This window comes from Acipenser ruthenus, chromosome 9, assembly GCF_902713425.1.
Source record: "Acipenser ruthenus chromosome 9, fAciRut3.2 maternal haplotype, whole genome shotgun sequence".
In the NCBI taxonomy this organism is placed as follows: Eukaryota; Metazoa; Chordata; class Actinopteri; order Acipenseriformes; family Acipenseridae; genus Acipenser; species Acipenser ruthenus.
In genome coordinates, this window is record NC_081197.1 from 58,062,658 (window position 1) to 58,078,575 (window position 15,918).

General features: G+C 37.9%; 1 protein-coding gene across 2 annotated transcripts; it reads left to right on the forward strand.

Moving 5' to 3' along the window:
* Positions 1 to 6,073: 6,073 nt before the first annotated feature.
* Positions 6,074 to 14,553, forward strand: LOC117405375 (CD276 antigen homolog). Of its 2 annotated transcripts, XM_059030324.1 has the most exons (7): positions 6,074 to 6,266; positions 7,388 to 7,440; positions 7,885 to 7,941; positions 8,614 to 8,931; positions 9,566 to 9,841; positions 10,846 to 10,966; positions 11,503 to 14,553. In XM_059030324.1, exons 1-7 carry the CDS (start codon positions 6,253 to 6,255, stop codon positions 11,543 to 11,545), a joined length of 882 nt encoding a protein of 293 aa, XP_058886307.1. In that variant the 5' UTR covers positions 6,074 to 6,252; the 3' UTR covers positions 11,546 to 14,553. The 2 variants fall into 2 exon arrangements, with proteins under 2 accessions (XP_058886307.1, XP_033864270.1); XM_034008379.3 differs by lacking the exon at positions 7,885 to 7,941.
* The last annotated feature ends 1,365 nt before the right edge of the window (positions 14,554 to 15,918 follow it).

The window sequence follows — 15,918 nt, forward strand, 5'->3', positions numbered from 1 at the left end:
TCTGAATGCCCCTTTATCTAATCTCCATTTGTGACCCCTGGTCCTTGTTTCTTTTTCAGGTCGAAAAAGTCCCCTGGGTCGACATTGTCAGTACCTTTTAGAATTTTAAATGCTTGAATCACATCACCACGTAGTCTTCTTTGTTCAAGACTGAATAGATTCAATTCTTTTAGCCTGTCTGCATACGACATGCCTTTTAAACCTGGGATAATTCTGGTCACTCTTCTTTGCACTCTTTCTAGAGCGGCAATATCCTTTTTGTTACGAGGTGATCAGAACTAAACACAATATTCTAGATGAGGTCTTACTAATGCATTGTACATTTTTAACATTAGTTCATTTGATTTAAATTCAACACTTTTCACAATATATCAGAGCATCTTGTTGGCCTTTTTTATAGCTTCTCCACATTGTCTAGATGAACTCCTAGGTATTTATCATATATTCCTTCTTCAATTTCAGTATCTCCCATATGATATTTATAATGTACATTTTTATTGCTTGTGTGCAGTGCCTTACACTTTTCTCTATTAAATGTCATTTGCCATATGTCTGCCCAGTTCTGAATGCTGTCTAGATCATTTTGAATAGTGTACTTCTTTCTGGTTGGATTTCTGAATAAAATATATTTTGGTTTGGTTTGTAAATAAAAAAGTGTAACTTTTATAAAAACAAAGTGTGTTCTGGATTGGAGGGTCGGGAGGTTAGACCTCCCTGTCTGCCTAATTGAAACTTAATGTGCAGCAGGTGGCCAGGTGTGAATTGACAAATGAATGCTCAATTAACTCTGGCCACCTGCCTGTTCTGTTCTGTTCTGTTCTGTTCTGTTCTGTTCTGTTCACCAGAGACTGTGTGGATAGCTATGGAATGGAAACCAAGTGTATGACCGAGGACCACAGTGTGTTTGTAGTAGGGATTCATTCAGGGGATTTTAATCCCACTAAAGTTTATTTAAGTTTGTGTTAGGGAGAAGGTTCCTGGTGCAGGACCTCCCTTTTAGTGGGAGTAGCGCACAGCCCGAGCTTGGCCACCTTTTGTTTTGAAGCTGTTTTTCCCACTGTGTTTTAGTTATACTTTTCACCACGTACATGTTTGTATATATCCTTCTGCACTAGGGATACCATTGCTAGTACCCTAGTGGCAGCCACGTACAATTGCAGCTGCCTGCGATTGTTAATAAAACCTGGACGCTCGAGCTGCGTTTCAACATCAAACCCTCGGTGTCTCTCTTGACTCTCAGTGGATACCCACACTAACAGAACACCTCTGTTACAGCATGCAAAACAGTTGTAGCAGCACGTGGGGACGTGTCACTCTATATTACAGGTACATTATTTACACAGTTGTAGCAGCACGTGGGGACGTGTCACTCTATATTACAGGTACATTATTTAAACAGTTGTAGCAGCACATGGGGACGTGTCACTCTATATTACAGGTACATTATTTAAACGGTTGTAGCAGCACGTGGGGACGTGGAACGCTACATCTTTCAGAACCCTGCTACTTACTCTTCAACGATCTTGCATACTGAAGACTGGGATACACCCTGCCTTGCAGCATTAGACATCTGTGCTAGTCTATCAAAATGTAGGGCCAAGTTGCCTTTGGTCAAAACTGAAATTGGGTGTGTTCTGTTGGTGGAAGCTTCCAAATCTGCCTTAAATAATTCACAAAGATTATAAAGGGTTTGCTTTTCAACCCAATAATGCCTCAACACTTGTTAATTGGTGGCATCCATAAAGGTGACCCTGGAGCGAACACATTTGTTCAGCAGTGTATGATCTGGTCCTATGATCTGGTATGTTCTCTCATCCTCTGCAACATGTAAAAATGTGTACATTTACTCAAAACAGCCCATACTTATGAGTAAACACCTTTACTAACTTTGGAAAATCAGGCCCATAGTGTCTAAATTGGAGAGTAAATTACTCAATGACCCAAAACCTTATCTGGAGCGCTGTCTACAATAATACATATACATATACACTAAAACATGTTATTGGATTTAATCATACACACTGACCTCTATAGAAAGTCACAGTTCTACTGGGCATGCAAACGCTTGAGGGAAGGTTACACTTGTGATGTAAGGGAGTGCAGAAGTAACCCTTTTCTGTGATGCAAGTTGTGAGCAGCAGTATAAGACATAAATGTGACCCGGCTATTTAACTGTATATCTATTGTATATTGGCTATATTGTTGCCCCTTTGAGGAATGTAAAAAAAAAGAAAATAACATCTATATTTGATAAAGTGCACAGAACACAAAAACCATTTATGAATGCAGAACTCATACCTAGTAATGACTGACACCAACAGATTCAACATTCTGTGCAATTATTTTTCATTTTTGATGAGACATGTTGTGCAAAGAAATGTCCCTCCTCTAAGGGAAATGTAGGGGATAAACAGAGAGTCTTTCAAGTGAATAAATGTAACAATGGCAGGGGAATACAGAGGGCATTTTCCATAGATACACAAGCCAATAATATAAAAAATGTTTTTAAAAAGCCCTGCAATAATTACAGACAGACAGATAAACATACATACTGATTGTGTCTTTGTTGTTTAAACAAAACTGAAAACTACTGAATAATTGCTTCTTTGATAACAGAAAAATAAGGAATATGGTATAGCTCACTCTGTCACCAGCAGTGGTGTAGTTGAGCCATTCTGGTCCTTTTTTTCTATAGGCAGAACATTGACAAGAATTAACTTAAGAATCTTTACCAGTTTGTTATGAAAATGCTTATATGGCGCCCGACCGCTCTGATTTCAGTCAGTCGTCCTTGTGATGGAATGAAGAGAACATTAAGGACTTCTATTACAAACTATATCGATCTCTCTTAACTTACAGTACCAGAACCGCTGTTTTTGTTTTTGTTTTTTTTTATCTGATGAGATCAAATGCAGCAGGTCTAGAAACAAAAAAGATATTCAGAATGTAGTGTAAAATGTAATTTTTCAGAACTTGTGGTAGATAGCCTTTCAAAATAAATTCAAAACCAATTGTAATTGTACTAATACAGTTCTTAAATTGGTGCCGAACAGAAAATAAGTGAGCGTGTGTGTGACTGGTAATTTTATTGAATGCACAGCTCCAGAAAAAAGACTGGGAGGACATACAGGGCATCGTGGTGATTGAAGTTCCGCACTGGTGATGACCTCATAATTGAAAGGAATAGAAAAAAAAAAACATGCAAGATAAAAATAGGCAAAAAATAACCAAAGCACCAAAGTCAACACTTACCCACTGGATGCTTTCAAAACAAGCCACATTTTCTGGAAAACCGCCCATCTATCAGTACTGATCAAGGGGGAGCAGCCTGTAAGTCGCATGCATTACATATTAAATGTTACCTCAATTCATATCATTTGTTTTAGAAAAGGCAATATTTTAAATGGCATTCCGGAACTTTTAAGATTTAGGACTACACCATTAGTCACCAGTAATGTCCTTGGAGGAATTATTATTATTATTATTATTATTATTATTATTATTATTATTATTATTATTATTATTATTATTAACAATAATAATAACAATAATAATTAGTAATTTAGCAGACGCTTTTACCAAAGTGACTAGGGTGTGAAATATGCATCAACAACTGCTGCTCCAGAGTCACTTACAATAGAACCTTGGTTTCATCCAAAGGACGGAGCACAAGGAGGTTAAGTGACTTGTTCAGGGTCACACACAGTGATTCAGTGGCTGAGCCTAGATTTTAACCGGGAACCTCTTGGTATGAAGCCCTTTTCTATAATCACTGGACCACCAAACCTCCTTTAAGCTTATTAAAAAATAAACAGCAAACATGTATTAAAAAAATAACTATAACAGCATGAGCCTTACTTTAGATTCATCTAATGTTTATTTAAGGGTTGTAACAAATAGTGACCTGTGCACCAGAACAGGAACACCTTGATCAAACAAATACTGAAGTAGAGGCTTACAGGCTTACTCTTTAGTGTTGGTCATATTCATCAAGGGCCTGCTTACACTGACAACTTTAAAATAGGAACAGCACAACCATGTGCTATCCGCTTCACAGGCCTTGATGGGCAGAATGGCCTTTTCTCATCCCCAAATGTTTTGTATGTTCTTAACATTTCAAGATTGAAAAAAAGACATCCAAGGAAATACATTTTTTAATGTTATTCTGATGAATAAGTATGACTAACTTAGTGGCTTGTGGGTCAGTCCATGACAAATCAATCACTTCAGGAAGGTCTCTGACCTGACCTCTTCCACTTTTGAGGCTGTTTGGCAGGGATGTTGGTGTCATAAAGATATAGGATTTCCCCAAGTTTCACACCTCTAGGGCAAATGGTTTTTATGTAAAAGGTCACCAAATATTTTATCTGAAATGGTTCCCAGCTCAGACCAATGACATAAAAGTACCAATCACTTTTTTTTTATTTGTAATGCTACTGTAAAAAGTAAACTAATGCTGGAAAGCTTGTTTTGTGCTCCATCCAAATATCCCATTCTTTTATATGCAATGTCAAACAGAATTGTTGAATGTTGACCTCAATTGGTTGACCTCAAAATCAAGGCTGGATACTGAAGTTCACACCATGCTTGAAGTTTGTACCAAAAATCAGCCTGGGATCTTGATTGAATCAGAAAGTATTCATTACATTGTGACATTGTAGTTTCATGGGTGGTTAATTTAGATATGACAGGAAAGGTTAAACAACTTTGAGAGGAAGAGGGACGAGGATTCAGTCAGCATGTAGAAACATGTATAGGACACTACTAATGTTACCCACAGTGAGGAGAGGGTAGAGGATTCAGTCAGCCTGTAGAAACATGTACAGGACACCACTAATGTTACCCACAGTGAGGAGAGGGTAGAGGGTTCAGTCAGCCTGTAGAAACATGTACAGGACACCACTAATGTTACCCACAGTGAGGAGAGGGTAGAGGGTTCAGACAGCCTGTAGAAACATGTACAGGACACCTCTAATGTTACCCACAGTGAGGAGAGGGTAGAGGGTTCAGTCAGCCTGTAGAAACATGTATAGGACACCACTAATGTTACCCACAGTGAGGAGAGGGTAGAGGATTCAGTCAGTATGTAGAAACATGTACAGGACACCTTTAATGTTACCCACAGTGAGGAGAGGGTAGAGGATTCAGTCAGTATGTAGAAACATGTACAGGACACCACTAATGTTACCCACAGTGAGGAGAGGGTAGAGGTTTCAGTCAGCCTGTAGAAACATGTACAGGACACCTCTAATGCTACCCACAGTGCAGTGTGCTGATGCTGCATCATGTGTTGACTATTGGGATGGAAAACTGGTATAAAATGTAATTATACTCCTATGTAATGGAGCATATACTCAATGTGACACAGACTCAAGAATTCAGAGCTATGAACTGCTGATTGTCTTCTCTTCTTTCCAGATGGCTTGCTCCATAGGGAGTTTCAATGAGGATACTTGTGAGTCAAGTAGCAGTGGACAGCTGTATGAACTTCTACCAGGTGAACAGCAGCTGATTGAGCTCCGAGTGAGGAGTTTGCTGGAGCTGAAGTTGATGTGTGTTGGCCACTGAAAAAAGTTCCTCACCAATTATGCCAGCCTCCAAAAAAAACTGTAGCATTTTACTATAGCATTAACAATAGAAAAGTTACTGGTACTTTTATGCCATTGGTCTGATCTGGGAGCCATTTCGGTTCAAATATTTGATGACCTCTCACATAAAAAACATTTGATCTAGAGACGTGAAACATATATCTCGATGGCACTAACATCCCTGCCAAACAGCATTACGAGCAGTAATGGTGGCATAATTCACTTTTAAAAGCTGTTGACCTAGATGTGCTTTGATCTTAATGCATACAGTAAATACAGGTCATTTAACTTTGAAGAATGTGATGAAGCATAAAAAATTTGACATTTATATTTACCTGTTTACACAAAAACACACCCTCTTCCCTTACACCGTTATCGTTTGGAATGCAGTGGGAGTGTCACAGGCACTTCCTATCTGCATTTGAGAGGTGGAGTTAGTTTAAGTGAGGAAATCAGCAGTGAAAAGCCCACACTTCAGAGTGAGAGCGGACTGTTTCACATGGGTAGAGGGAGGAAGCACCAGTATTGTTTTACTCTCGTTTTTTTTTTTTTTTCTCAAGACCTTTGATGGGGATTTCCAGACTATCTCAGGCAGAATGATTCCTTTGTGTTGTCCGGCTGGCATCTAGAAATTTCACAAAGCGGTGTAACAGAGAAGAGCAACATGAAAAAGCCACGGTATGTTTGACATTACATGTCCTTGTTTTTATCCATGCACAATGTTATTCAGTTTGTTTAGTTCAAAGTCATTTAAGTTTGTAAATCACATCTGCAGTTGCTTTGGCAAACTCTCCAGTAGTTTTGGCACCAGTGGAAATCCACTCTAAAGCAGCCCAGATGTTTTGTGTCTATGTTGCCAGGAAAATAAGGACCAACTATTAACTATTAACAACCAGCTAATAAACATGTTCTTACACATTATTTATGTTTCTGTTGTTAGTTAATAAATAACAGGCCAGCTAAAATTGCAAAGATCAGAGCCCTATGGATTATCATTTATCAATTTCAATATTTGGAATCGGTTCAAATTGTTACTGTAGTAATGTTTAGCATATTAAATCAGGTTTGTATGAGCGGGCGTCTTAACCACAATGCAGAAGAGCTGGGTGCTTGTAGAGCTTTTAACCTCATTTCACCGACAGGGAACAGAATCCGTAACAGCATTGCATCACACAGCACTGCCTGTGACATTAGTTTAGAAAGATCTTCATATATAACCCTTAGCTTACAATAAACAAGGTTTTTCAAACTATAAGGTAGCCCTTAAAATAAAGCGTGACCAGTTGATAGTTATTTCTATTTTTTTCAATATAATTTTTTTTAGATTTAATCAATGTGTCTGATTCCCCAGTGCGATCCCAGTATTAGCATTTCTAAAGACTGCAGTCTTCCCAGCAGGATGTTTATGAACAGAACTTTCCTCATAGTTACAGATAATATTAGTATTAGTTTTTCAATCGGATGAATGCAGGGTTCATGTTTTGAGTATATGTACACTGTCTTGTGGACCACATTTCTGAATGACTCACATCCTTTCACACAGGCAATGCTCCTCTGAGGCTTAGTGAATGCATTCCTTGCTTTGACAAGGGCCAATACAAATGAACAATCTCTGTTTACATGCAGATTCATATTGGACATTGGTATTTAACAGTATTATTATATTAACATAACTGTTATCATAGTGATGTTTCAAAATGTAATTCTAATTGACCCTTGGTGAAATACAGCACAGTTCAGGGCATGGTGGATCGGTATATTCATATATATGTATATATATATATATTATTCTTTTACAGGGCCAGAAATCTCCTCTCAGCTTTCTGTCTCCTTGCTAGCCTTTTTACTGTAGGTAAGTAACTGACCTTGTATAAGGAAATGTCAATAGACATTATTTAACCATTTTAAAATATTTTTTTTTGGTATTTGGTTTCAGTCTTAATCACTTTTAATTAAAAAAATAGCTTTTAAATAAAAGTGAGTGGCTTCTTAGGTGTTTATTTAAAGTACTGTTGGGCAGCTTCAGCTGTGAAAGGCTCAATATATAAATACAAGATTATTGGTGTTGTTGCTGTTTACAAGGAGCGAGTCTCCAACAGCAGTCATCTCATTTCTATTGCACTTCCTCAGACATCAGAGTATAAGAGTGTTTCATACACAAGTGACGTGGCAGCAGTGTTACTGTACAGTAAACACTGATTACGGGCAATCAAATACTGACAGAACAAAGTAATGCGTATTGGTTCAATCAGATTTATTGTCCTGGAAATTAAATTATTGCTCATTTTATTACCAGGTTTCTGTAGAATAACTGGTCTGGTGGCAGATATCCCTATAAGAAAAAACAGAACAAGTAAGGCAATCAGTATCTATGCGGATTTCAGTGTGAACCTTGATAGCAGGATCGCACTCTCAGCACATTTCCATTTGAAGACCGGCCACTTCCTCTGGTTTTTACTATTTCAAACAGCATTGTGGGTTTCAATCGCAGTTAACAAGAGAAGTGAAAGTCTACAGGCTTCACGTGTATGCCCCCACATACATATTTGACATTTAATACAAAACCAACACCTCAGAGTTTAGAGAGAGGAACAAAGGAGAGAGAACAATAACAGCAAGCATACAGTATATTGAAAATGTGTGTGTGTGTGTGTGTGTGTGTGTGTGTGTGTGTGTGTGTGTGTGTGCATCTGTCTGTCTATCTGTCTGTCTGTCTGTCTGTCTATGCTGTTTTATTTTAATATATAGAGGAGAATGATACTGTTAAATCAAGTGTTATAATTATGAAACCATTCCAGACAGTTGTCATTTGCCACCAAAAATAGCCTGGAAAAGCTTCATGAATATCAAGCTCTCTTTTATTAATAACATGCATCTTTTATTTTAACTGACTCTTTGTGAACAGGTCCCATCCAATATCTCAAATGCCTACGATGTTATTAGTGAGCTATTATAGTGGAGCACGTTTCTGATGGACATGCACGTGTACGATGAATAACGGTACTTTTCTTTACTGTTGGTACAGCTTGTGTGAACAGCCCCATCATTGGAATTATTGGAGAGGCAGTGATGCTGCCCTGTCCCTGCATGTCACCGATCAACCCGGATCAACTGTACCTCTACTGGCAAATACAAGAAACAGTGGTAGATGCCTTTATTAATGGAGAGGCATCCAGGTCATACCAGGATAGAATGTATCACAACAGAACCAAGCTGTTCGTCAGAGAAAACAGTACCTGCTCTCTCCTTCTTTCCCAACTATCTGTAAAGGATGAGAAAACATATGAATGTCACCATGGTAGCCCGGATATAACTCGGGATGATGTTTCTTTGCTTGTAGCTGGTAAGTTTTGAATATATGTTTTTTTTATTTATTTAAAACAAAAGTGACGGTTTAGCATGTTGACTGGAATAAATAAATACATAACAACTGTAACAATTGTACTTATAAGTTATTTCTTATGGAGTGGGGACATCTAGTGGTCAGAAATATTAGCATAGATGCCTCGATGGGCAAGTTAGAGATACAAGAGCCTACATACCGAACACTTACCCTAGGGAATTCCAATAGTTAATTCCCAGGTATATAATTATATTTAATAAACATATTATGTTCTTGTACTTATACCGCGTACATTTACTGTAATTGTACTTGTGTTGTTTATTTCAGTGTTTTAACTGCCTTAATGGCAGTGGTCGAGTCAAGCAAATCCATCATTTCAAATGACTGCAATGAAAGACGTTTGTTCTTGTTGGTGGTTTTTATAATTGCAGCAGAATGGGATCCCCTAAAGATGAGTCCACCTTGTCACCTTTTCTGAAAATAAAAACGCTGCTTCAAACCTCGTCTTGTTCAGAAAAACTCACAAACACTTTGGTTTCAGGATGATAAGAGATTAAACTGTTATATGATTCTCCCAGTCACATCTGATTATTAGTGTCTGTTCCATTGCATTATTTCCACTTTCTGGTTCCAGCTAACTACACGTCTCCGGTGCTGCAAGTCCCAAGTGAACAGCCTAGGGGGCACTACACCTGCACTGCCACTGGAGGATTCCCAGAAGCCACCATTCACTGGCTCCTGGATAACCAGCCACTGCCCTGGAACCCTAAGCCGCAACAGAGTGTGCTGGATGAGTCTACTGGTCGCTACAACGTCACCAGCACACTAGCTGCCAATATCTCCCAGGACTCCACTCTCACCTGCATTGTAGAAAACAAGAGGCTGCACGTCAATCTTTCTCAAACATTAAGTAAGGCTGACAGTTTTTTTGTTTTCCTTCTTTGTAATTGTTTTGTCTCAGAGTAGTTTTTAGCAAGCATTTTATCATGACCCTTCTTGCTCCATTGCACATATGGATGGGTTATGATTTTAATATGCTTTTTTTTTTTCTTGTTTTGGATTTAAAAATAATTTAAAAAATGTAAACCTTGAAAAAGCAAAAAATAAATGATCAGTGGCCACAAGACATTTACCTGAAGGATATGTCCGATTTATTACTGGATAACTGAAATCGGATGAATTGCTCATTTGAAAAATGTTATTAAGGATGGAAATTAGGCTATATTGGGTAAAACCCTCAAATCATATTTGGGACAGGGAACACATTTATGAACCTAAACTAGAAGCACAACATGGTCCTTATCATTGAATGTTTGTGCTGGAATGCTGTTCTGAATGCAATGCTGATTACATTTTCAACAAATAGAATTCTACAGCCGAAGATGTCACTTATAAAAACATTTCCAAAAAATAGACAGTCAAGTACAGTACTACTATCCAGTGGAGAAGGACGGTTAATTACCTGACTGTTAAGCATAGAAAAGTATGTATTAAATAGCCAAGAGACTGTTGTATTACAATAAACCACAGACAGCTGTAAACACAGTGAAATACAGGAAATACATTCCCACTGGGATTGTTTTATTTGCTTTTATTATTTGAATAACTGATTGAGAGAGAAGTGAACGTGTATTATTATAAAGCAGGTTACATTATCAATGTATTATCACGTATCAGATAATAAGACATATCTGAATCATGTAAACAGTGATTTTAATACTCTTTAAATATGAATCCAGCTATGGGTAATGCCCTGGGGTTATTTACATTTATATTAGAAGAAAACATGTCTAAATTGTTTATTACTGATTACTGGGTGTCAGACTAGACCTTGCTGATTATTGCAGATCACGGACTATAAATAATTCCTAATTAGCAAACTAATTCCTGTATTTGTAATTTTTTTTTTTTTAGATTCTCCCAGTACTCAAGATACCCCACAGAACCACATAGTCATACCTCTTGTGGTAGTATCTTGCTGTGGTGTTATTGTTGTGGTCTGTCTTGGAATAGCAATGATGAGAAAATATCTGAGGTATGTCAATTATTATTATTATTATTATTATTATTATTATTATTATTATTATTATTATTATTATTATTATTATTATTATTATTATTTTCACATGATCCTCATGAACCAGATACACTTCCCACCCTATATTCATTACACCCTATATACATGACATTGTGTTTAACCTACACTGAGGGTTACTGAACCTCCTTCCACCACGGAGCACCCCAGAGACAGAGACAGTGCATTACAGCACACAACTGATAATGGATACACGTTTAACATTTCACCATCACGAGTTAATGTATAACAAAGACTGCATGTATGTTTTATTAGTTAACTGTCATATACTATATCTATATATATATATATATATATATATATATATATATATATATATATATACACTTACAAAATTCCGTCTTTATTCATGTCATCTTGTTCTTATATTTGACTCTGACTATAAGAAAAAAAAAGTCAATTTTAACAAATCGTTCCTAATTTTAATATAATGTTATTAAAAAATAATAATGAAGATTTTCTTTTTTTTGTTCAAGAACTTCACGAAGGACCATACATCACAATAATACTGTGGTATAAGGAAAGCGATGATGGAAACGTCAATGTATTGAAAAGAAAAAAAAAACTGTTTGCTTCATGAGAGACGTCAGACAATTGTGCAATCCTGGATACGGAAACCCTCCCAATGAGTGCCTTCATGAGCCTTGTTTCCATGTCTGTCATATCTGCTGTCCATTGTCAATGAATCAGACCAGCAACAGGGCGATGCAGTGATATACAGCTGAACCCACTTAACACACTTCAAAGGGACGGAGCATGACAATAAGCAGAGTGACGTTATCAGCAGATCATCAATAACCTAATAAACCAAACGACCACGTACACATTTAAACCGGTTCTCTTCAAAGTCCTCCTGTATGTATGCTTTTAGGGGTAGAAGTCACCCGAGAGTTGTGATAGGCACTCAAAACTGAATTCCTGTTTTTAAGAATTTTTAATATCGTTGACGGCTGTGAAGAAAATGTTAGTTTGTTTATTTGTTTTTCTCTCCTTTCTCGGATAGAGCAGTCGTGAAGTTTAAATCTTTTAGTTTCAGAGACTTCATTTTAATCTGCAATGGTAAACAAAACCCACTGAACTCACAATCTCCACGAGTCAAGCTGGGTTATCATGTGACCACAAGGCTGTCGAGTACAGTGTATACAGAATGTATCAAAATACAGGCCAGTGGATGCAGGCATGTTGAAGTGATATCGAGTGGGCGGAAATCAAGTGTATGACCGTTATATTTCCTTGATATTAAGCAGAGTGTGACATTAACCCACGTGATATTATCAGGAACTTGTTCCCATTCACTCCCATTATATTGTGGCGGGAACATTTCAATGTGATGAGAATAAGCTGGGAGTGATAACAATACTAAATGAGTTTGACTATATTAGAAATGTCATGAATTCCACTTGCGGGATTCACCAGTCCTGTGAAGAACACTCCAATTTACACATGACACATGTTTGTCTTTGAATTGATTTTTTTCAAGCACTGTACATGAGCTTTCTCTACTGAGTAGCTGTTTATTTCATCTCTGATCTAATGAATGTGGGAATTCTCAGTATATATTTACCTTGCAGTGCTCCCTGTAGTTAAGATCAGTCTCTTCCATAATGTAATCACAGTTGGATGCAGTAAATGAACACCTGGTCTAGTGCCAAGATACTTCAATGTTAAACTGCTTCTCAGCTGCTGGAAAGGTCGCTCAAAGTTTAATGCAAACAGTGAGAAGAGACTCCACTATGTGTAATGAGACCCATGTTGCCAGGACAGTCATTAACAAACAACTATACACATACTGTTTATGTTTCATCATTAGTCTACAAACTGAGTACACATGTTGCTTCTGTAGCTATAATAACTATTCAACTTAGTCTTACATCCAGGTTTCAGTGCTGCATAAGGGATACCCATACTTCTGTAGCAGTATTAACAGAAGATAGTCTGCGCTCGAAGAATAGAAAGAGCATTACTGCCATTCATTGTTGTCAGTTCCTGTAGGTATTATTTGGGAAATGTCATGAAGAGAACCTGCCTGCCTACAATGTTTGTTTTTTTTGTTTGTTTTTTGAGGGGGGGGGGGGGGGGGGGTGTATTTTCTGAAGAATGCTTTTGTTTAATATGGATGCTCCCCATGGGATTTTATTTGTATATATACACCCTCCCCTCGTTATATTGCCCGTCGCTATACTGCGGATTCGGATATATCGCGGTCCTGGAGTTGGCTCCCCATTTTTACTGTCTAACTGCGCATGCCTTAGCTGCAATATAGATATACACTTAGAATTACTCTTTGTTTTTTTTCGTACTGCACACCACAAACAACAATATACAAAACAATTAAAAATAAAGCATTAATATCGTACTGTTATCATATACACACATATTGCACAATAACACAATGCAAATTAAATATCTACTTGCTGAAGTGGTTTTTATTTTAGCCAACGAGGTGTTCACTTGTGGCAGCAATGCACTAGCAAAAGTCACAAGGCAGTGACGTCAGCTCCCTAGCAACAAGCCTCCTATGTTGGGAATGGATTCTTTCAATGCAGCAGGTTTGTGCATTTGAGAAAGGAGAGGAAGTCTCATGAAATTAATTGAGAGAGGAGACTGACGTTGATGGGAAGCAATTGCACTCTGCTGTACGAATTGTGCTGCTTTTTATATGAAAAATGAGAAAAAGCGTGTTGTGTAGAGGACTTATTTTGACACCAGACACCTCCGATAAAACGAGGGAGTGGTTGTACAGTATTTGTTTGCCTATTTGTTTTTCTATGGGTCCCTCACTATATTGCGGCCCTCAATATATAGTGGATTTATATTGGACTCTGAAACCTGCGATGTATTGAGTGGGTGGTGTAGTTTGTCAGAAAATCAAAAGCGTTGTTATTTGTTCATGTGCTTATACTGTCACATTCATAGCACCTTGCTAAAGGTATGTGTTTTCTTGATACTGTGAGAACCAAGGCTAGAACTGGCAGCCCCATGTGCTGAAAACAAACTCATGAATGATGTGCATATGTTCTTTAACATAGTGATTCCCTGAGTTTCTATATGTCTGCTTAATACTAAGAGCAAGCATATATGCTGTGCATACATATAATGTGAATGAATTTCATTCTATAGGTACAGGATAAATTGTTATCATCCCCTTAAAAAAGCAATTTAAATAATGTCACTTTATTGTTATTTAATAGGCCAATGTCCTGTATTAAGGCTGCATTCAGTTATCTCTATTCCTTATAATGAAGCATGCTAATTCCTGTTAAATGTGTATTTGTTATTAGCATTATTAACAGTCAAAACTGTAACTACTTTATGTTAAGCTATATCTAGTTATAGTACTGTTGCTATTGTGACACTAAAAACATTTATAATTGTTATTTTTCAATATTAAAATGGTGATTTTTTTCTAACTAATGTTAGCCCCATATGTTTTCAATGCCCTGATTACAGACACATTCTTCATGCCTCTGCTGTATACAATGACTTACCTGTAAGATTGCATTAATTCAATTAAAGAGTTTTGTTTAGTTCTGCTTCTTGACTAAGAAGAGAAGCCGTGTGCATGGTTTTCTGTTCAGAAGTGAGCGGGTTGTGCCCAACTCTCATTCCGCAACTGTGCTTTCATTCTTGTTGTTTGCTTTAAAATTCTGTTTGACTTGTGTTTTTTTCATCACAAAAGTTGTTGTAATATGAATGAAAAGAAAGTTACCCTGTGTGGAAGGGTGAGGGTATTCACTGACACAGGAGACAGAAGATTTTATTTGGAAACACCGCACAGGTGCCCAGATTTATTTATTTTTCTTATTACTTGTTTTATTTACTTTAGCCCGCAGAGGGCGCTGTTGTCCGTGGTCTGGATACTGCCGACAGTAAACCAGGACCACGGGGTTACCAACACAGGTATCCCAGTCCGTGCACCTTCAAGTGCTCAAAAATAATAATGAAAACAGAAGGCGAAAGAAAAAGGGAAAATAAAACTACAAACAAAAGTGCTGCTTATGCAGTGCCCCCACTGCCGCTAAGCCGGTCAGCACAGGTCTCCGTCCTACACTCCGCTGTGCTTATACACTGGGGTTGGCCAGGGTTCCCCGTATATCTATACACGTCCCCTCGGGTACGTAATTATTTCTTTTATTTTTTTTAAAAATTATTTTTACAGAAGGCTGTCCCCTCAGTCGGGCTCGCCTGCTCCTTATTTCACGCTGGCCTCTTCCGCCAGCGACACTGTACTTTCCCCAACCCGGCCACCCGAGTGCATCACCAAGCCAGTTCTTATGGGCCGAGCAGTCTCCCAAGGCCCGCCCCTCAGCCACTCAGAGAGAGGGAAAGCACACACACCCTCTTCCCTACCTCTCCGTGTCATCGCCATGGCCGACATGCGGATCCCACGAGACTGCTGCCCTCTACCTGCAGTAATACGGATGTGCCAGAACACTGTATTGAACACTGCTGTGCTGTTTCCTATCTGTCCGGATCACTTGAAATAACTTTCAGTACTTTTTTGACCTGCTTCAGACAACTCCAATCTAAGCTGAAGGGGGTTAGGTAGCCGCACGGTACACACTGATAAAAGACAGTAGCTGCTCAGGCTGCTCATGCAGCAGTGTCTTCTGGGATGAATGAACTCCTGTCGGTTTTAGACGTGTTTTATTATTGTATTTGTAGATTTATTTTTTCGAATATGATGTCAAGTTTTAAGATAAGAGCACACAATTAAAGTGATAGTATTAACACAGCTATACTGCTAAATCTATAGTGTGAATATACAATATATACAGTATAATATGTGGAGGCAAAAGCAAAATTGCATGGCTATGAACCTAGCATTGTATGGTAACTCATTATGGACAAAAAAGTGAGATCACAAGATTCATTTTCTCAAGGTCTTAGCA